The sequence below is a fragment of the Octopus bimaculoides genome, chromosome 3 (genome assembly GCF_001194135.2).
Source record: "Octopus bimaculoides isolate UCB-OBI-ISO-001 chromosome 3, ASM119413v2, whole genome shotgun sequence".
Classification (NCBI taxonomy): Eukaryota; Metazoa; Mollusca; class Cephalopoda; order Octopoda; family Octopodidae; genus Octopus; species Octopus bimaculoides.
The window spans coordinates 158,798,588-158,819,241 of record NC_068983.1 but is presented as its reverse complement, the minus strand read 5'-3'; the positions used below and the strand labels follow the sequence as shown (position 1 = coordinate 158,819,241).

The following is a 20,654-nucleotide window of genomic DNA, read 5'->3' as shown; positions in this document are numbered from 1 at the left end:
GACAGAATTTTTATTCCTTTCAACCTTTCAGTCAAGTCTGCCTTTCTTCCAGTAACATACTGTCCATATAATCTTAAATATTTCTTTAACTCAGGCACAGTAAGTACTTCGATAGCTGAATCATCAAGCTGCTTTATATCCATGATAAGATGTAAAACAATAACAATGGTGTGGGTAGTCTCCGGAAGTTTATCTACATGGAGCGCTACCTAGCCAAGGGAGATAACCTACTTATAGGAAAGCCCTATAGGAGTGTACTGGGATCAATTTATCATTACATCAGTACAATAAGATTGTCTTGTGCTCTGTAAGAATAAAGAGTGCTGTAAGACAAGCACTTTAGCTGAAAGCAACTAAACTGAGAAGCTGAGTAGGAGAGCATATGATGGCAGAAGAACCAGAATGCGTGTGATTGCAGGCAGTCATTGGGGTGAAGAGTGGGGAGAATAGGTAGTGGGATATAGAAGAGGTGGCCACTGATAACAGGAAGTGGTGGTTGACAATAGGAAGTGCCCCAAAGTGGAGTGAGGGATGACTGGTTGTACAGAAAAGACGAAAGCCCTGTGAAGGGGGAGAAAGGTGGTGATGGGGATGATGCTTGAAAGATTGAATGTTGATAATTTCCTCTGAAATAGATCATTATTCTCTTTATAAAACATGTACTAGTTATAACTGTAACCATATTACTTTTTGCTGCATCATCTAGATATTTACAACCATTTCTTCATTTCAAATTTCTCTAATTGTAGAAAATGAGACATTTATTACACTAATTAGTTTTCAACCCATTACTATAAAAATAAACAAAATAAGTTTGACAGAGCAAAAAACATTATTGTTAGTGTTGTGAAACATTGTTCTCTTCCTGTCAAATCTCACTTGGCTTTGAGTTCAGTCCCACGGTATTGCACTTTGGGCAATTGTCTTCTACTATTGTCCTGAGCTGACCAAAGCTTTTTCAGTGGACTTGGAAACTGAAAGAAGCACATCCTGTGTGTGTGTGTTTGTGTGTATATATATATATATATATATATATATATATATATATATATATATATATATACAGGGTACGATGGGTAAATACACAGTATAGTTGAGTCAGTTGGGCACTGTCTGTGAGAAAAACACCACCATGATGTCATTGATTCTGCCAGAAATTTGGAACCAACATGCTGTACTGCTTGGCATTTGTGCTGGAAGCTCCAATATAAACATTTCAGAGTGTTTAGGTGTCAGTCTGAGGACATGTACTGAGAGTAGTAAAAATCAAACATTCAGTCAACATCGTGGTCACCAGTGATGATGACATTATGCCTCATTTCATCTTCCCACACAGCCTCAGACTCAACACGGAGGCCTACATCAAGTGTGTGGAGGAGGTAGTGCAGACCTGGGTCAAGAGGGTGGCTGCTGGAAAACCCTATGTCTGGCAACAGGACTCTGCACCATGCCACACAAACAGGAGAACCCAGTCATGTCTGTGAGACAATTTCTGTGACCACATCACTCCTAACATCTGGCCATCTAACTCCCCAGATTGCAACTCCCTTGATTATTATGTGTGGGGTGCAGTTGAGTGAAAGACCAACAAAACTCCATGTAACACCAAAGAGGGACTGAAGGCAAGGGTTATGGCAGTGCTCACCAACTTAAAGAAGGAGACCATCCAGAAGAGTTTCAAAAGATTCCGAAGTCATTTGTAGGCCGTGGTTGAAGCCAATGGCAATTTTATTGAATAGATTTACTCTTTAGTACTTTAAGGTATTTTTATATAACTTTGGTAAATCTGTTAAAATAAGATGCGACTGTTATTTTCATTTTTGCATAGTTTAGATGATAGTTTATTCACCACACCCTGTGTGTGCGTGTGTATAAATTCAATTAGAGGTTTAATTAGCCTCATTAAGGGATGGTATCATATATGTGTGTTTGTGTCTGTCCCCCTACTGCTTGACAACTAATTGGTTTATTTGCTCCTGTAACTTAGGTTTCGCAAAAGAGACACATAGAATAAAACCCTTCAGTATGGCTGCAGTCCAATGACTAAAACTAGTAAAAAATATGATTAAAAATAATTACATATTGTGTTACATCATTTTACATCTGCTTTTCCACGATTGCATTTGTAGATTGGTTTTCTCCAACACAGCATCTTGCTACTTGTCTTATTCATTTCCCATTATAATTGTAGAAAAACAAACAAAAAAACATTTTCAGCTTCCGGTCTGCTTAGAAACATGTAGTACAAACTGCTAGTAGTGACAGTTTTATATTTCAGTTTTCCTGTCACAAGGCACAGGTGTGGATGTGTGCTATGAGGTTTGCTTCTCAACGTGATTCCAGGTTCGTACTCAGTGCATGGTACTGTGGCCAAGTGTTTCTTGCTATAACCTCAGAAAGACCAAAGCTTTGTGAGTGGATTTGATTGGCAGAAACAGAAAGAAGCCCATTGTATGTATATATATATATATCATCATTTATGGAAAAGTGGCTATTAAAATGATGATGATACTATGAATGATGTGAAAGTCTATATTGCATTACTGAACATCACATTTCTTAAAAATACTGGGTAAGTACTTTGAAATTAGCTAGTTAGAAAATTTCTGTAAGAGATGAAAGCAGTAACTATACTGAGAAGTAATGTTTATTGCCACTTAAACATGTCAGTTCCATAAGAACTGACATTACTGTTGCTTTTTTCCACCCCAGGAAGATGTCTCCTCCAGCTGGTTATTCAATGCAATCTGCACCCAATATATATTGCAAGCAGGGGAGCAAACCTTTACCATCTTCCATCCACAAGACCATCAGACCATATGGTTTCGACCTCTTTGTGGTCATCTTTGGTGGTGGATATTCATCCACTAGAGATAGCAGTAGTTCCCTCCAGCATTGCTTAGAGTAGCACCAATGTGAAATATATTTAGCTGAGACAGCATTATAATTAAAATAATATTTTGTGTATTTGAGGTTTATTTTTCATGTAGTAAGCTATGAAGTTCTTACATTCTCTCAATTTTCTGTAATTCAGACAATCTGCTGGAAGTTTCCACTATCACAAACTTGACCATAAATCTGTCAGAGTGGCTGATACTTTGACCCAATACTCATGGAGTTGCATTGTAACTTCTATAATTCATGGAACTTGTGAAAGAAATATTTACAAAGCCTGATATTTTTTCCTTGTTTCATGTCTCACTAATTGTGCTTTATTATACTTTAATTTTTTCTTCCTCAGTGATAGCTATGAAATAAAAATAGATCCATGTCTATAATATTCCGCTTCTCATACTGTTCATGGGTTGAAATATTACACTTTAACATTTAGATATTGAGATTACACTGTCAAATGTAATGTTTATTTATGCACATTACTTTGAATTAATCCTGCATTATCTTGCACTTCTGAGATTTTGATGATGCATTTATCTTTAGAATGCTATTGTAGGATAGATGTGAGAGGCCAGAGATGGCCAGTTAGAACATAAAACAGGTAGAATATTTGGACTAGATATGGCTCGTTTAAATGCTGAAAGGTTAAACAGACTTGATGGTGGAACAGAATCAAAGACATAATTGAAATCTTTAATATAATGAAACAGTGGTTTATACATCAAAATCTAAAAAAAGAAAATGTAAAACATGGAATTTCCAGGAGTCTTACTAGTAAATTTTTATTTCTAAAAATTATTTTAAAATGAAAGCATTATCAGTTCCTGAAGAAAATGAATTCTTAAGAGTATTCTAATATTCTGTTGATAATTTTGGGTGAAGTTTGGGAGCAAGAGTGATGTCTTGGGGATACATAAAAAGTGATTGTTCAAGAAAGTTGGTTAAAATTGAAAGTAACTTGAATAGTGCCAAATACATCAAGTTGCTGAAGGACAATTTGCTATCAAATTTGGATGAAGGTGAGATATTTCAGCATGATGGAACTCCATGCCAAAGATCGTATGCAACATAATAGATTCTGGGTGATGAAGGTGTTACTGTATTGAAAGATTGGCCAGCTCAGAGTTCTGACTTAGATATCATTGAGCAAATGTGGAGAGAACTAAAGAGAAAAGTTTGTCAGAAGAATCCACGCAACGTGAATGAGTTGTGAGAGCTCAACCACAGAGAATGGCATCTCATACCTGTGAAAATGGTGAAGGATTTGTATGCATCTCTTCCCAGGTGCATTGAAGCAATTATTCAAGTTAAGGGAAGCTACACAAAATACTAACAATGTACAGTAACTTCTTGAAATGAATGTTATGTAATAAATTTTCATTATAAACATTTATCTGTTTTAAAACACTTTATGTTGATTGGTGTATGTGAGATGGCTGAAAACATTTTGCACAGCCATTTTTGATAGTTGTCTCACATCTTTCCCTTATTCAGAACCCCTACTACAAAATATGATTAGGTATGGAAATGACTCCAACAGGGCCAATGTTTCATCTGTAAAAAGCGCAATGCTAAACATCCACTTGGCAATTAGTAGAAATTTACAATAGTTTAAAATGGCCAAAGGCTTTTGCACTGTACTGTATTAACCAACTAAAATGTCATATTCCTGTCCTGAGATTTCAATTTAAATATGAATGCTTAAGTACCACGTGGTCTCAAATTGTTTGGTATTAAAAGGATTCATGAAGTTTACCCTTTTTGAAAATCTTTAACTACCATAGAAACCCATGCAATTTACACACTTTTTCGCAAAAACAAAAATAAACTTTAGGTGATGTGTAAATTACATGAGCAGATTGTTTCCAGAGTTTTTTTAGAAATTTTTTTGTTGAAAATTGACGTATGAATGTAAATATTCTTTATTGCCCACAAGGGGCTAAACATAGAGGGGACAAACAAGAACAGACAAACGGATTAAGTCGATTACATCGACCCCAGTGCGTAACTGGTGCTTTATTTATCGACCCCGAAAGGATGAAAGGCTAAGTCGACCTCGGCGGAATTTGAACTCAGAACTTAGCAGCAGACAAAATACTGCTAAGCATTTCGCCCAGCGTGCTAACGTTTCTTCCAGCTCGCCGCCTGACGTATGAATGTAAACATTCATACTGGAAGTTGACTCATTTAATGTCAGAATAGGTTTTTACAGAAAAAAATATTATGAAGTTGACTTTTATTTATGCTGGATGGTATAATGGTTACTTTTAAGGTGGCGAGCTGGCAGAAACGTTAGCACGCCGGGCGAAATGCTTAGCGGTATTTCGTCTGTCGTTACGTTCTGAGTTCAAATTCCGCCGAGGTCGACTTTGCCTTTCATCCTTTCGGGGTCGATAAATTAAGTACCAGTTACGCACTGGGGTCGATACAATCGACTTAATCCGTTTTTCTGTCCTTGTTTGTCCCCCCTTGTGGGCAATAAAGAAAAAGGTATAATGGTTACTTTTTCTGTATAAATTTACTAAAACCATTAAATGGTTAAATACTTTTTGAAGTTTGACATTCACGGTCTGGGCCATATTTTACATTGCTTGGAGTTTCTACCTATTGCAATGGAGCCCAGCAATTTCCTTAAATAGATCAGTTTTTTTTTTCCACTTAAGAAGTCCAGCTTGCATTTGCCTCCAGGAAGCTACTGCTTGCTTTCTCCGTGTTAGGACAATGAAATTCATCACCGCTACCAGCTCTTACTGCATCTAACACCAACGAATAAATAAAGTTTATTATAGATAACACAAACACTTCATAATTTAATAGCTTTCAATGTGATACCTGTTAAGCAGAAAATATTTTTATTTAATGAAAATTTAATAAAATCTAATCATAAGTGAAATTATGCTAAATACAACTGAATTGAAAGCCTTTTTCCCCTGGCCATATTGGCAATTCTGAAAACATTTAGGTGCGAATTTTACATGAGTAGAAGCTTTTTTTTTTTGACAATTTTTATCCTGAAAACCACCTGCATAAATTACACAGGTGCACAAATTACATGAGTTTTTACGGTAATTAAAATAAAGTTAAATTTGAGTTTGTCTTGATACTTGGTCAGGAAATATATTAATGTAATATGAACTAGCAAATTTTTGTTTCAAATAGTTGGTCTTCAATTTTGTATTGTTCAATTATAGTTGTATAAAATTGGCTTAAAATATTGATTTTTTAAAAAGTTTTCCTTTTTTTTCTCTTTTGATTAATTTTCTGGACAACTGTATAGCACATACTAAAGTTATAAGACAAAATACCTTATAACTTTTTTTTGTTATGAGTTCAAATCTTGTCAAGGATGAATTTTGTCTTTTACTTTAGGAGTGGAAAGCATCACTTATTTTTATCAGGGTCAGTCAGTTTGCTACAAATTTGTGATTGTGTGCAGATATTAGAAATTAAAATTCTAATTCATGCCTCTTAAAAGGAATTTAATTATCCTAATTTTAATAAATATTATTTTTTGTTTCCTACACTAGACTGTCCAGTTTGTTCAAGGTATATTTGTGGAGAAGTATGATCCAACCATTGAAGATAGTTACCGAAAGGTGAGTGACCATATTGCAGAACTCATAAATTTGCAGTGTAATTTTGGAATCAATAATTATAGATTTTACTAGAAATATGGTAAAAGGAATCAATTTATTATCAAAAAATCAACAAAAAGATTACTTAAGATAATGCTTATTTCATAAACTAGCTGTCTTCTGGCATCCATGGTTCTAATCCCATGCTGGATTATCCAGTTTGCTGGATTAACAGTGGTAGAATAATGACTCCAAGTAAATTCTTAGGAGACTACCCTTTTTTGTTTGTTCATAAAGATGTTATGAAGGTGGAAACATTTCTCTCTTTTATTTCTCAACTACAATATGCAGATGTAAATATTTAAAACTAAATCTAATGCCACACTCTAACCTCCTCTTTCAGGCTCTTTGTCTTGAAATGTAACTATAAAGTGCATATATTTACCTTTCTTTCATGCTAGGAGACCATATTCTCTATGGGGAAGGGTAAGTTATTTGTTAGCATGCTCTTTACAGTTACATATTAAGAGGGTGATCTTCAGGTTTTGTGCCTGCCTTCATATTATAAATGAGAGGTGGGGAGATTGTTTCCAACTTTGTTTCATATTGTCACTTATTGATCTAGTCTAGTGTGTCATGGGGAATTCAAGTCTCTTCGTAACATCTGTATTAAGAGATGCTGAATCATCTGTGCTGGAAATTCAGTGGTGTATCCTGTAGCGTAGTCAAGAAACAAATTTTATTTAAAATAACTTGATATATTTCAATTTATTAAAAAGCAATTATATTTTTGAGTATTTTGTTTTAAATTATTGTAATTTAAAAGCTATAACAAAAAATACCTGTACAATTTCAATTCATTTTGAGAATGAAAGTGAAAAGCTTTGTCTATTTTGATATTTTTTCTTAAAAAGGATTTTATTGACCTGGGTTTTGTTTTATATTTTTCAGCAAGTTGAAGTTGATGGGCAGCAGTGTATGTTGGAAATCCTTGATACTGCTGGAACAGTAAGTACACGTAGAGTAATTTTGAGTGTGTGTTTGTGTAAGTTTATACATTTCATTCACTGTAGCATCTTTGTTGACATGGATTTGTTGAGTCTGCAATGTAATATCTTTCTTGCATGTTAACAATGCATCATTGCCTACTATAAGATTACCTGTATCTTTTGTTCCTCTTATGTAAACAGTATAATTTTGTATCCTACAAGTATCATCTAGTCTCTTCAAAAGTTACCAAGTTACATTAGCCAATATTTTTGATGCCCAGTAACTTTGCGTGCTTGTACTCAGTTGTTTTCATAAGTTAATAATTTATATTCAGCATCTTAGACTAAATTCTTCCCATTTGCTGGAGATAATCTACATTCACTACCCATGATTCACCCCATTATTTATATATGTATATATTTATACACACACACACAGCCTGCTTTTTCTCTAGATATGGTACATGTTTATAAGGTTAAACTAACCTTTCTGAAAGCTGTTTAGTATCAGTTAACTAATTTTAGAACTATTCCGTTTTAAATACGAGAGGCCTAGGCAGATTATGGTGATAGGTTTTAAGAATAGCTCCTAAAGTGCTGTCTTAAGCTATTTTCCTTTCTACTGGCTATAAAATTCCTTACATGAGAATGAATAATCAGGCAAACAGCAGTAGTTTTCTCACAGGAGACTGAACTATAAATCACTACCAAACAAGATATTTTAAATGAAATAAAGTGAAAAAAGGATCTTGCTGCACATATAATTGAAAGAAAATTTACACTGAACATTTTATTTATACATACATGCTTGCATGTATATAATACAGATTTATCTGATATCCCTTTAGTCTGTGTGTCCTTAGAATGTTGTTCTTTCTATTTTGATTTTCAGTTAAAATCCTGGTAAATAAACTGGAATCATAAGATTTTAGTCTAAAATTGAGTGAAAATATTGGCAGTTCATAATCACTTGATAATTTTTGTTATATGTATGACTTGATCAATAGCATATTTCTGTGTTAGAGGCTGTAATATTTTGCTGAATGTATGTATTTTAGAAACCTTGAAAAAATCTGAATGCTGAATTTTTATAAATATATTCACTGTAGGTAACGCATGCATTACAGTTTATATTTATATAAATACATTTTATTTATATTTGCTTTACTGTGTTATACATTCCATGGGTATCTGTTGAAATAGTAACAGGAATTAACATAAATACTTAAATGGTTAAAGTAGTGGACTACTGAGCTGATACTGTACATCTTCAACACTTACTACCTATATTTCGCCTACATAGAATCCTTTTGTAGAACCACTGCCCTATGAACTCCAGCCATTGCAGGTTATCATGGTGATGTGTGCTGATGGACTCTTTCCAAACTTCCCTTTCTTTATTGACTAGTTTCTAACACAGAACATAGTTATTTCTATCACATTCGTTCTTCTCTGCATTGTTATTTGTGATTACACACCTACACATCCTCTCTGCTGGTATGGTTTCAATAAGTCTGCAAGGCAGTATCTTTTCTAGTACCTCAATAATGCATCATCTGCTTCCCCCCCCCACCCACTGCACTGGTTACATTCACATGCAGGTTGATTAATACCTTCTACCAAGCATTCACACTTTTCATAAATTGGCTGTTCAGTAGCAGTCTGCCATGAGAATCAACAATCTTGACCCAGAAACAACACTGTCCTCAGTTTTCATGAATAATTATGTAATTAATACCATCACACTTTAAAAATCACTTCAAAACTGTGAGATGCTAATCATCATTCATTTTTTTATATTATGAATACCGTATTATAAAGACTGAGTTTCCTATTTATAGTCAGAAAATATTTCTACCTGAAGCAAGTAATAGAACTTAAATGTTAGATTCAGGAGCTTAAGTGTTAATAGAGAGGACCTTATCATCAAATCTTTTGTAGAGAAATAGGAAAATGTTTGAGATGAACCGTCAATATGAAAAATGTTTGCGACAGGATTCATAATTATAGTTAACGAGAGTAATCTAAACAGATATTAAAGAATTTTGTATTAAACTAAATCTGGTAAACTCTTTCACAGTATTAACTTTCATGAGTTTGCAAGAATACTCAGAAATACCAACATTAAGTGCTTCTATATTATTATTTAGCATTTCACAATGAAATAAAATAAATAAACAAAAAAAGCATCTGATGAACACATTATCAAATATATAAAAAAGAACTTGCCCAATTAATAAATTTTTTTTACACTCAAGAATAATGTCCTGTTGTTGCTAAGTAATTATAAATAATTATATTCTATAGCTGTGTTTATGTAAATGAATTCTGAGAAATCCTTATGTTCCATGAGCTAGTGTCTTCAAGGAAGTTAAATAAAAAAACATTTTTGTTCTCCATTTTTCAAAATGTTTTTTTGTGAATAAATTCTAAAATAATTTTTGCTTTGTATAATGTCATATTAAAATTAGTGTGGCAACAGTTGTTTGTAAAGTAAAAGTATGGGTGCCAGATTTTTTTGAAAACCAAATAAGAACACTTTTTTTTTCCCCTCGTTTTCATATTGGGGTTCGACAACAATATGTTATCATTGTCATTGTACATTCGCTTTCCATGGACTGGTCATTGCCACTCTCTTCAATAGGTCAGAGGATCATAAATATCACTTTTGGCTTGGTTTCTCTAAGTGACTCCTCTTCCTAATGCCACCCACTCTATACAGTGCACTGGGTGCATTTTTTCCGTGGCATCATCTCTAGGGAGTTTATATCTTTAATAAAGCTAAAAGGTCCCCCCAACTTAATGAAATGTATTCTGTGCATTTAATTGTGGCATCGATGGAAGAGATAAAAAAAAATAGATAGCAAGAGGTAGACAAATGGTAAGAGTTTATTATATATGTCGATTCCAAATGGCCAGGGATAGTATAAGGTGGTGGGTATCTGGGATACATGCTTATGCATATGTTTCAAGGTGGTGAGATAGCTGGGATGATAAAGTAACCAAAATGTTGTTTTGACATTTATACAAATACACACACCTACTCACACATCCACACAAATATATATATATATGTATATATACGTGTGTGTGTGCACAAACACGCGTGTTCATACATATATGTACTTAAAGACATGTCTATATACACATTTACAAATTTTTACATCTGTGTAGCCAATCCTCGACAGACAGGCTAGTTTTCTCCTTCACAGCATATCACTAATCAATGCGGTCCTTTCTCATCTCCTCCATGAGGTGTAACAACTTCAAATCTGTCTTCTCCACTTTGACTTAAATCATCTTCAGTTTCCTTCTAGTTCTTTGAGCACACAGCTATTCTTTATGCAACTATCCTTCTCCATATGCATCACATGCCCAAAGCAACAGTCTTCTCGCTTGCTTACATCTGGTTCCTCATATGTTCAGTTTTTCACAGAACTCATTTGTGTTCTGCCATTTGTGCACACTTGTTATTCACCCAGTGGAGCATGCTCACTTCATTTCTTCTTAAACCCATACCTCACACTACTCAGCATCAAACTTCATTCTGAGAAAGGTACCCATTGTTACCAGCAGGTAATAGCTCCCTGAACTTAATCTGACCTATACTTATTCTGGTTACGACAGACTATGTTCTTAGCTGTATATATAGTCACATCAAAAATGGCTAATGAGTAAAAAATGATGCAATGCAGGCAAAATGTAAATGTGCCAGATATTATAATTTCTCTAATTTCTAAAAGAAGTGGAGTATGTAGCATTGTTTTGACCATCCTTATAAGAATCTGTTACTTTGTTATGCATTAATACTTAAAATAATGTGCTACTGTTATATTTTTACTATACATTAAGAAAACCTCATACAGTTCAAAATCACAAGTTTTTAAACTGTGCTTAGTTTTCTAACAATATAGCCTGAGGAGTGTGTCCATCATGTATTGACTGAGTCTATCTTGGTTGGCTTTGCTGCAGCTATTAGTTGAGCCTTATGTCATATATAAACAGCTTGGATAATATGCTAAATGCAGTTTTAAAAACTGTTGTTACTTCCAATTCTAAAAAAGAAGTGACTCCATAGAATATGCAATGTGATTATAAAATATATGGACCAGTGGGTTGCTTTCAATTATTTAGATGTAGTTCATACTACAAGCCTTACTAACAACATAGTGTTGTACAAGGAATCAGTGATGTCAAATATATTAGTAAGGAATTGTTTTACAGCTAGATGCCTCTTCTGTTGCTCACCTTCTCCCTATTTTCAAGTAAAAGTTCTTGTATTTAACATGTTTTTTGAAAGTAAAATGCCAGCAGATGATTTAAGAGAAATGATCTAGTTACAGATCAGTGACTTTTCATCAAAGCTCAAATGTAAATATGCACGCACACATGTAACAGGTATATTTCACATGCACACATATGTGCATGTATGTGTTCACATGCACATACATGCACTCGCAATGGGCTTCTTTCAAATGTATATACCAATGGCTTCTTTCTATCTACTAGATTCCCTCATAAGCCTTTCATTAGCCCTAGGCTATAGTATGACACTTGCTCAAAGTAATACAAAATGATACTGAGGCTGTGGTTGGGAACAGCATAGCTACATCTGTTTAAAAGCAATTTGCTACGGAATCATAAAGACCAGTCAGTATCTGTGTGGAAATACCCAATAAAATATAATCTACAATATCAAAAATAGTACAATCGACACTACTCACATATTTTACCAGTAATGTCTGTAGAAGTGGCAGACAAAACTAGACTAAGAAACTAATTGGTATGGCTTTATCATACATTAAACTGTTGTATTAGCATGTATTAAATATGTATGTCATTTTCTAAAATTTATTAATAAATAGTAAATATAGGTTTTCAGTTATGTTTTTTGTGTTTCAAATTTAATATAAACTTTCAATTGCATTTTATTTCTTCATGTTTATAGTTTGTTAGCTTATTGCAGCATATTACTTACAAAGTTTATCTTTATTTTAGGAGCAATTCACTGCTATGAGAGACTTGTATATGAAAAATGGGCAAGGATTTTTGCTTGTGTATTCTATCACAGCTCAGTCAACATTCAATGATTTACAAGATCTACGGGAACAAATTTTACGAGTTAAAGACACAAATGATGTAAGTCTCCTGAATTTTTCAATTTGTAATTATTTTGCAGAGTATTAAATTTAGTTCTTTAAATATAGTTCTTAATGTCAGGTTCTTAGACTATTAGCTTCTTATATGGGCATGAATTTTAAGATTTTTTTTTTTTTTCTTTCAAGAAAGAAGATATGGGAAGTTAGGACACTCCCAAGTATATTAGTGACACAGTTTCGTTTATGAATCAAAACCAGGCTGAAGTCTCATTTCACTAAGATCAAGTTTTTATTCTACAACATTTGTTTAAAATTAAAAATGTTAAATGATTATGCTTAATAGTTTAGATACGAAGCTCACATAATATCAAATGAGAAGATTGCAAATATCCTTTTTTAAGTATATTTTTTTATAATCTCCAAACCAGAATGCCATGTTATACATATGAAACTCTCAGGTTGTTCTCAATACTTGAATATATTGCATAATTCATTTATTGAGAAAATGCTTGATGTAACAATAATGATCCTTGGTTGTGCTGGTCTGCAAAGTGACTTGATCATGTCATCATTATCATAATTTAGCGTCCATATTTCATGCTGGCATGGGTTGGACACTTGAGAGGAGCTAGCACGCTGAAGAGCTGCACCAGTCTCCATCTGTCTTGATGTTTTTACAGCTGGATGCTCTTCCTAACACCAACCAATACACAGTGTACTGATACCATCAAGAGTACTTTATACATGGCTCTTGCACGGGCGCTTTACCCGTGGCACCTGCATGGGCGCTTTACCTGTGGCGCTTGCACGGGCACTTTACCCGTGGTACCTGCATGGGCGCTTTACCTGTGGCGCCTGCACGGGCACTTTACCCGTGGCACCTGCACAAGTGCTTTACCCGTGGTGTTGAACAGAATATTTGCTATTGCGATATTTCTTCTTCAGCAACTCGGAGCTGAATCTGTCTGAAATATAATGGAAAATAGGCCAGTTTTGAAACGTTTGTGTCCAGGTGACAAAAGCAAAGTTTGAAGAGAATAGTGATTTCCTTTGATTTTTAGATAGAAGCAAATAGGAAACAACACTTACTGACCAAAGACCAAAATAAACAAAAAATTAAAATTTTGTTACACAATGTAATGAGTCTTGAAAATTGACAAGTTCAAGATATGGTTAGCTTAGTTGTAAAAGCAAGATGGATTGCTTTCGAACATAGAAGCTATATTTTTAACGAGGTAGTTGCAAAAAATGCTCTGAGCTAAGTTCACACTCTGAGTGTGCTTGAAAAATAATGTTGGTGGCAAATAGGTGTTCACCAGAGATTAGTTCTCAATCCCTTTCTATTCATTATCCCTATCCACAGATTTTAAAACAGAGTGATGTTACTTCAACTCTGAATTGTGTGCATTTCTGTATAATTTCTGCTAATTTCATTTGTTTTTCTAGATAGTATTCATGTTACGCTTTCTATGGCAAGAATTCTTTTTGCCTTCATATATTCTTAGACTCGTTTCAGTGCTTAAATCTTCTGATTAAAATGACTGGTTTGTCATTCAAACATACTAATTGTTAAATCAAATTATTTCAATATATTTTAAAGTAGACAAATGACATCTAAGCTAAAATGATTCTAATTTTTAGAATTATGTCTGAACATCATTGATTGCTGTGGTAATTGTTGATCATCTTGTTTGGTTTTTTGAATAATAATATTAATCTTGAAAATGAATTTATAATTAGGTTTGAAGTTAGAGTTTAGAAGTGCATTCTTGCTTCAGTGTTTTATATAATTATCTCAATTTTCAGAATTTTACATATTAAAATATATATTAAACCAAACCTATTAAATTTCATATTAGATTTCATCATCACTTAACATCCGCCTTCCATAATTAAAAAAAAATTCCTCTGCGTAGCTCGGATTTTACCTTTTTTTCATATTCTTTTCACAGGTACCCATGCTTCTAGTGGGTAACAAATGTGACTTGGAGGATGAGCGTGTTGTGGGGAAAGACCAAGGTACTAATCTTGCAAGGCAATTTAATTGTGGCTTTTTGGAAACTTCAGCCAAGTCAAAAATCAATGTCAATGAGGTAAGATGCAGCTTATGATTAATCATCATCATCATCATATGTCCACCATTACCATTTTTGCATGGGTCAGGCAGAGTTTCTGTGGTTGGATGTCCTTCCTCTCAGAAACTCCTCACCTATTTGCAAGGAAGACAATATTTCCCCATTATCAGACATATTCTTACAGAATATTGGAAATGAATGACACTGCTTGTATAGTTGACACTCATTTACAGCTATCATGCGATATCAAGGAGGTACAAACATATACAGCACACACACACCACAAGCTTCTCTCGGTTTGTGTCTACCAAATCCATTCTTGAAATTTTGGTCAGCTTCCTTACTGTTTTAACTCCTTTTCCTTTGCAACACATTTTGATGATACTTCTACTCCAGTTAAAGTATCTTTGGTCAGCCTAGGGCTATAATTAACTCTGCAAGATGTGGCTGATATCAGCTAAGATCTTGTAATATTATATGCTGTCATATAATTTTCTAATCAGGATTCTAAATTACATTTTTATCTATGTACTAGCAGAGATACCTGGTGTTGATCTGGATTAAAATGGCATAGTTTTTTATTCATTTACTTATTTCGGCCATGTGCCTGGAGACATGCTGCAGCACTACCTTTAATGGAAGAAATTGACCCCAAGATTTATTCTTTGTAAGCCTAGTACTTATTGTATCGGATGCAACGATCTCGCTCGAAAGTCCTTATATTTTTTAACAGCTTTATAACTTTCTTCATTATAAGATTATTAATTTACCACTAATTAAAGTCTTGTTTTGATTAAAGCAAGGAAGTGAATAAGTTTATAGGGTTACAATATATACTTCTATATAAGGTGCATCCCCTTTGAGTTGCATGTTGCTTTTTGTAAATATTATTTGCAATTGTGCTAACAAGTGTGTTTAAATAAAAAAAATCATTTTATTGATATCAACCTCATCATTGTTTATACAATGTAGCTAGGTCCTGGAACTGTAGGTTTCATAGCAATGTTTCTATGATAAATTCCTGTACAAACAGATTATCCAGCTCTTTTAAATTGCTGTTGCTAATTGACAATTTGTACTGCATCTAATGGGCTTTTAATTACAGCTGGTTGATAAAAAATTATGCATGTTTCAGACGCACGGAAGGCATATTATATATGAATTCATGAAACTGTATATTATCACAGGCACTTATGTGTTGCAGCTGAATTGAATCTTGCTTAAGCAGTTTTTTGTTTTAATACATGTCACCAAGATGTTACAATTGTGATAGTCTGAGTATTAACATGACCAACCTGCCCTTTATATTTAGTCATTTACCATTGTAAGTGTATGCAAATGAATTCCAATCTCAGACTTAGGTTCAGTCGATAAGTGGCATTTAGTGTTTATTTAAAAAAAATTTTTAAGTGAAAACTCTGACTTATGAGTAACATAGAACATGAAGAGTTTTACAGGACAAACCACTAAACTGAAATTTACAGAACAACAAACTTGATAAAAAATCAAATGACCATGGTTTGAATAGCTAAGTGAAGTATTATCTGCTCATTGGATATCTTAAATCAGGATTTGTTTAAAGATGAAATTTAGATGTCAGTTGGTGAAAATGCCATCTGTGCTGGTAGAGGTTAAATTTTCCAACAGTCTTCATATTTTATTAATGGTAATGACTTTTTTTGTTTTAGTAATTCTGACCTGGACCAAGAGGTCAAAGGAAACCAAAATTTACGCATCTTGCCTCATGAAACATGTATTTCAAGTTATAAAAGTTTCTCATGGCCCTGTATATGTTGGACAAAAAGACCAATCAAAGAAAAGAAAATGAATTATGGCCCCAGCTTTCATGATAGTATTTTTGGCTCTTAAATTTGGATTTAAAGATGTGCTTCTATAAAGATTGTTTCACTAATATTATTTCATAGGCATTGAGAATCTTCAAATTAGCACAAAATATCAATCCGGTCAATAGGAATTGTATATCCTAAATTTGTTTGAAATTTCCTGCAGTTACACGGTGATACAATCATACAATTTTGAAAATCTACTTTAATCAATTAACAAAATTGTTGCAGAAACAAATGAAAAATATGCAAGATATGTAAAGGAAATACACATTAGGCAGAATATTAATGTAAGAAATATATAAAAGATGGTTTCAGGAAATTTCTACATTTTGATTTTTATATTTGGTGTTAGGAAGTTGATCCAGACATAGAAACCTGCAGAAGGAGACTGTAGAACTTGGCATGATCCTGTAGCTTGCCAGTTTCTGTCCGACTGTCCAACCCATGCCAGTATGGATATTAAGTGATGACTATTTTTTGCTAAATAATGTTTGCATATGCAATGTCTGGCTGCTTGCACTGGAAATGGTTATTATGCTAAGAGTTTGTCTTTTTTTCCACAATCACAAATGAGGATCTTTCATCTTTAACAATTCATGGTCTGGAAATATATTTATTCATATCAGTAGATTACTGCTTTTTGATTGTTATGGTTGGAATATTTTCCTAGTATTTCTTTGTTTCTTTTTTCTGCCCAGATATTTTATGACTTGGTTCGACTAATTAACAAGAAAAACCCAGAAAAAAAAGACAGGGGGCGAAAGAAAAGTTCAAACTGTGTACTTCTCTAAAGTTTTATTTGCATCCAGGTTAGTATTTATCAGTTTAATAAAAAGCTAATGATTCAAATTGTTGGAGCTTCTGAACCGTCTTTCCTTTTGAAAAGTTGTTCTGCTTTTGACTTTTGTATGATTCTGGTAATGATTGTCCTTGAGAAATCTTTCTGTACTCTTTTATTTAAAATTGTGGATTTCTTGAAACAAGGTTGTTCAAGATTATTGTAGTGAATGTTACTGATCAAATTGCAAATTATAGTTCTAGAAATTATGTTGGGCTTTATAGTTTAGTGTATTGAGAACCTTTCAGATAATTTTAATATCTGCTCAGAACAATTGTTTTGAAGAAATTATTTTTATGTATGTGTTGGGGTAAGGAGGTGGGGAACATACCCTCTTAGAATGGTGAAGTGTGGAGAATGGGTTAGATTAGTGAAGTTAATAGAATTTTAACATTGACTGGAGGTCAGTGGAAAAAGATTTAATGACACATATACTGCATTATGAAAATGGTAATAAGCAAAATGTTGAATAAAATACATGTTTTTGTATATAGATTGTGAAGCTTGTAAGTTTGGCAGATACAATGAAATATGTAAGAAATTGCCTACGAGAAGTAGGTTTGTAGTGTTTAAGGTGAGAAATTCAGTATTAAAAGAGTAGTTGCTTTCATGTGGATAGAGGGTTAATGGTAACTGATAGATAATCATTGAAGAGAACAGTAGTAAGAAAAAATCCCATCCCAGTTTATAGAAAGAGATATTAGTGTTTAACATATACCCATTAGTATAATATATATTTTCAAGTATAGACAATGTGAATTGATCTAAGGTTTTACTAATATTAAGTTCAAAAGCTAACATGGTTTCTGTCATTTTCAAATGTCTGGGATCATTATCATGGCATACTGATGGAATCATTGCCGGTGAAAGACATGTTTTTTAAAATCCTGTATTTTATGCTAATGAGTCAAGTACCAAGAGTTTGTAATTGTCGCCATCATTTGGGTGTTTTTGAAGAGAAGCTTGACATACATAATTTCATAGTTGAAAATAAATTCATGTGGAGAGACTAACTTGAAGATAAGTTTAATCTGAAATGAAATTTATTCATGCAAATTTGATAATGTTCAGATAGCATAATGTTAAATCAAATTTGACTGTTAAAGAGAATAGAAGGGAGCGTGTGACTGGTGATTTCTTGTGGAAGTAAAGGTTTATAAGAATGCTGCTGGGCGATAGACAGAGATGCTACTGACAGAAATAAAGCTATTTTTATGTTACTTGATAAAAGCCCAGTGGCTGTTTTAATGGCCATTTATTGACATCTAATATTAATGTTAGTGTTTAGAGTTAAAAGCAAAAACATTCTTGAAAATCTAAATATAGAAATTCTGATTTTGAAAATTATTTTCTCAAGTATAGAGTTGCTTATTTTGATGGTTCGATTTTTGAAGTTGTTTTAAAACATTTTTATATTTAATATTTTTCTTGATGTTGTTAATTAAGACTTGTTTTATTTTGTAGCTAAGAATGTCAAATTTTCTTTTACTTCATATTAACTGCATTTTCTATTTTCTTATTCAGGTCAGATGAGTTTTAAGTACGGTGTACATCAAGAGCCTGTCTCATCGTTCTTCTCAAATGTTGACTTGATTTAAACACATTCAGTTTCATCTGCCACTCAACATGAGAAAAATTTCTTGCCACAATTCATTTGTGGATCATCTAATAAATTTAATAATAAAATATATCAAAACAGAAAAAATTGATTGTATTAAAAACAAAATGGAGAATTTACTGAGAACATTGTTTACCACATGTGAAAGTTGGTTATCATTAAGCCAACATTGATATTTTGCTAGACAGTAATTTCTTGACAGGTCTGTATGTCATCCATGCTGGTTCTACATCAAGCTGAAAATGATTCAGTACAGACATAAAGACACTATCCTGCTTATATATCCTTTTCTCTTTGCTTTTCTTTTCTTCTCTTTCTTCTAACATTTTATAAAGCTTAAAGACTAGCAAGATCCCTTTTTATTGTAACTACAATGCCTTCCCTCCATCCTGCTCCAATGTTGCTTCAGTAATGTTTTGAATTTTATTTTTTCTATTTATACTATTTTCTGTGTGTGCTGTACAATTTGCAGGCAAGCTGATTTTGCATTCTTATGCATGGTGGCACTGTGCCACTGTTTAGCCTTTCAGCAGCCTCAAGATTGTCCGGTGCATATCTGTTTCTCTATCATTTATACAGCTCTGTTGAAATGGTTACCATTTCTGTCAAGATACATCTCTTGCATTGGTTTGCTTCCTTCCTTAATTTACTCTCTCTTTTGAACTCGAGAATTATATTCTACCTATATAAAGCAAAAAGCTGATGAGTCTGAATGCATTTAGCATCACTTGTATGGAATTATTGGATCAAATAAATTCATCACTTTTCAAATATTGAGTAAAATCTTTTATCAGTAATTTTAAAAGGGTTTGTATGCTTTATATATATATCATTTATGTTAAATTTTATAAATGGGTAATATATTGTATAAGTTAATACTGTTAATGGTTGATGACGATAGAGTAGCAGAAGCATGGTTGCAAAAAGCTAGTAGTATATATATTAAACTAGTTACATTTGTAATTAGAATTTATAGGCATCTATCATCACCATATTTATTTGTTAATAAGATGCAGTTGTGTTACAAACTATATTTCCTCAAAGGATTAAGGAATTGTGTGTCTGTATTCATATAAATACTGTGCAGATCTGGAGGTTGGTTGTTTATATAACAAGTTACAAGGTTATTAGGAAGTATTTCTGAGATAATCTGGTAACACTCTGCACTAAGTGACAATAAACAAACTAAATATTACTTCATAAATTGCTAATGGTATCAAGGCCTTTTACTGTATATTTGGTACATTCGGAATCTTATTAGACTGGCGTTTGAACTTCTTATAGTATCCATATCACATGTTTTTAGAAGACAGTTTGGTTATTATATTTAATTAAGTTCTAATAATTTAATACTCAATGACTTGATTTTGCCTTTTTGTTTATGTTTTATGACATGAATTTATCTCTTAATGGTTTCAACCTGTTATGTAACATCTTTTCTTATTGACATGTTATATGTGTTGCTATAATTATGCTGAGAAAGCTTCCGAATGAGAGCAGCTGGGCTTCGTATACATTTTAAATTTCTTTGGTTTGTTTTTTTACACCATCTCAAGCATTGTCATCGTCTTCACAGAAGACTTTACCTCATTCCATATTTGTTCATTTGGTTCCCAATATGGAAACAGATTATGTATGCGTCAGTATTAGTTAGATATTTGGGTTTGTTTCACTACATTTTATTTTACCAAAAAGTTCTAAATTTGTAACTGATAAGC

The 20,654-nt window shown here is 33.1% G+C and overlaps 1 protein-coding gene across 5 annotated transcripts in view; it reads left to right on the top strand.

Annotated features, from left to right (window-relative positions):
• Window positions 1-19,707, top strand: part of LOC106872353 (ras-related protein Rap1) — an 82,694-nt gene extending 62,987 nt beyond the window's left edge. For all 5 annotated transcript variants that reach the window (XM_014919317.2, XM_014919315.2, XM_014919318.2 and 2 more), the window contains 6 exons: window positions 6,423-6,491; window positions 7,422-7,478; window positions 12,458-12,598; window positions 14,511-14,651; window positions 17,179-17,289; window positions 18,843-19,707. In XM_014919317.2, the coding sequence (XP_014774803.1) occupies window positions 6,423-6,491; window positions 7,422-7,478; window positions 12,458-12,598; window positions 14,511-14,651; window positions 17,179-17,271 (501 nt within the window). In that variant the 3' untranslated portion in view covers window positions 17,272-17,289; window positions 18,843-19,707. The remainder of the gene's footprint in view (window positions 1-6,422; window positions 6,492-7,421; window positions 7,479-12,457; window positions 12,599-14,510; window positions 14,652-17,178; window positions 17,290-18,842) is intronic.
• Window positions 19,708-20,654: the final 947 nt, after the last annotated feature.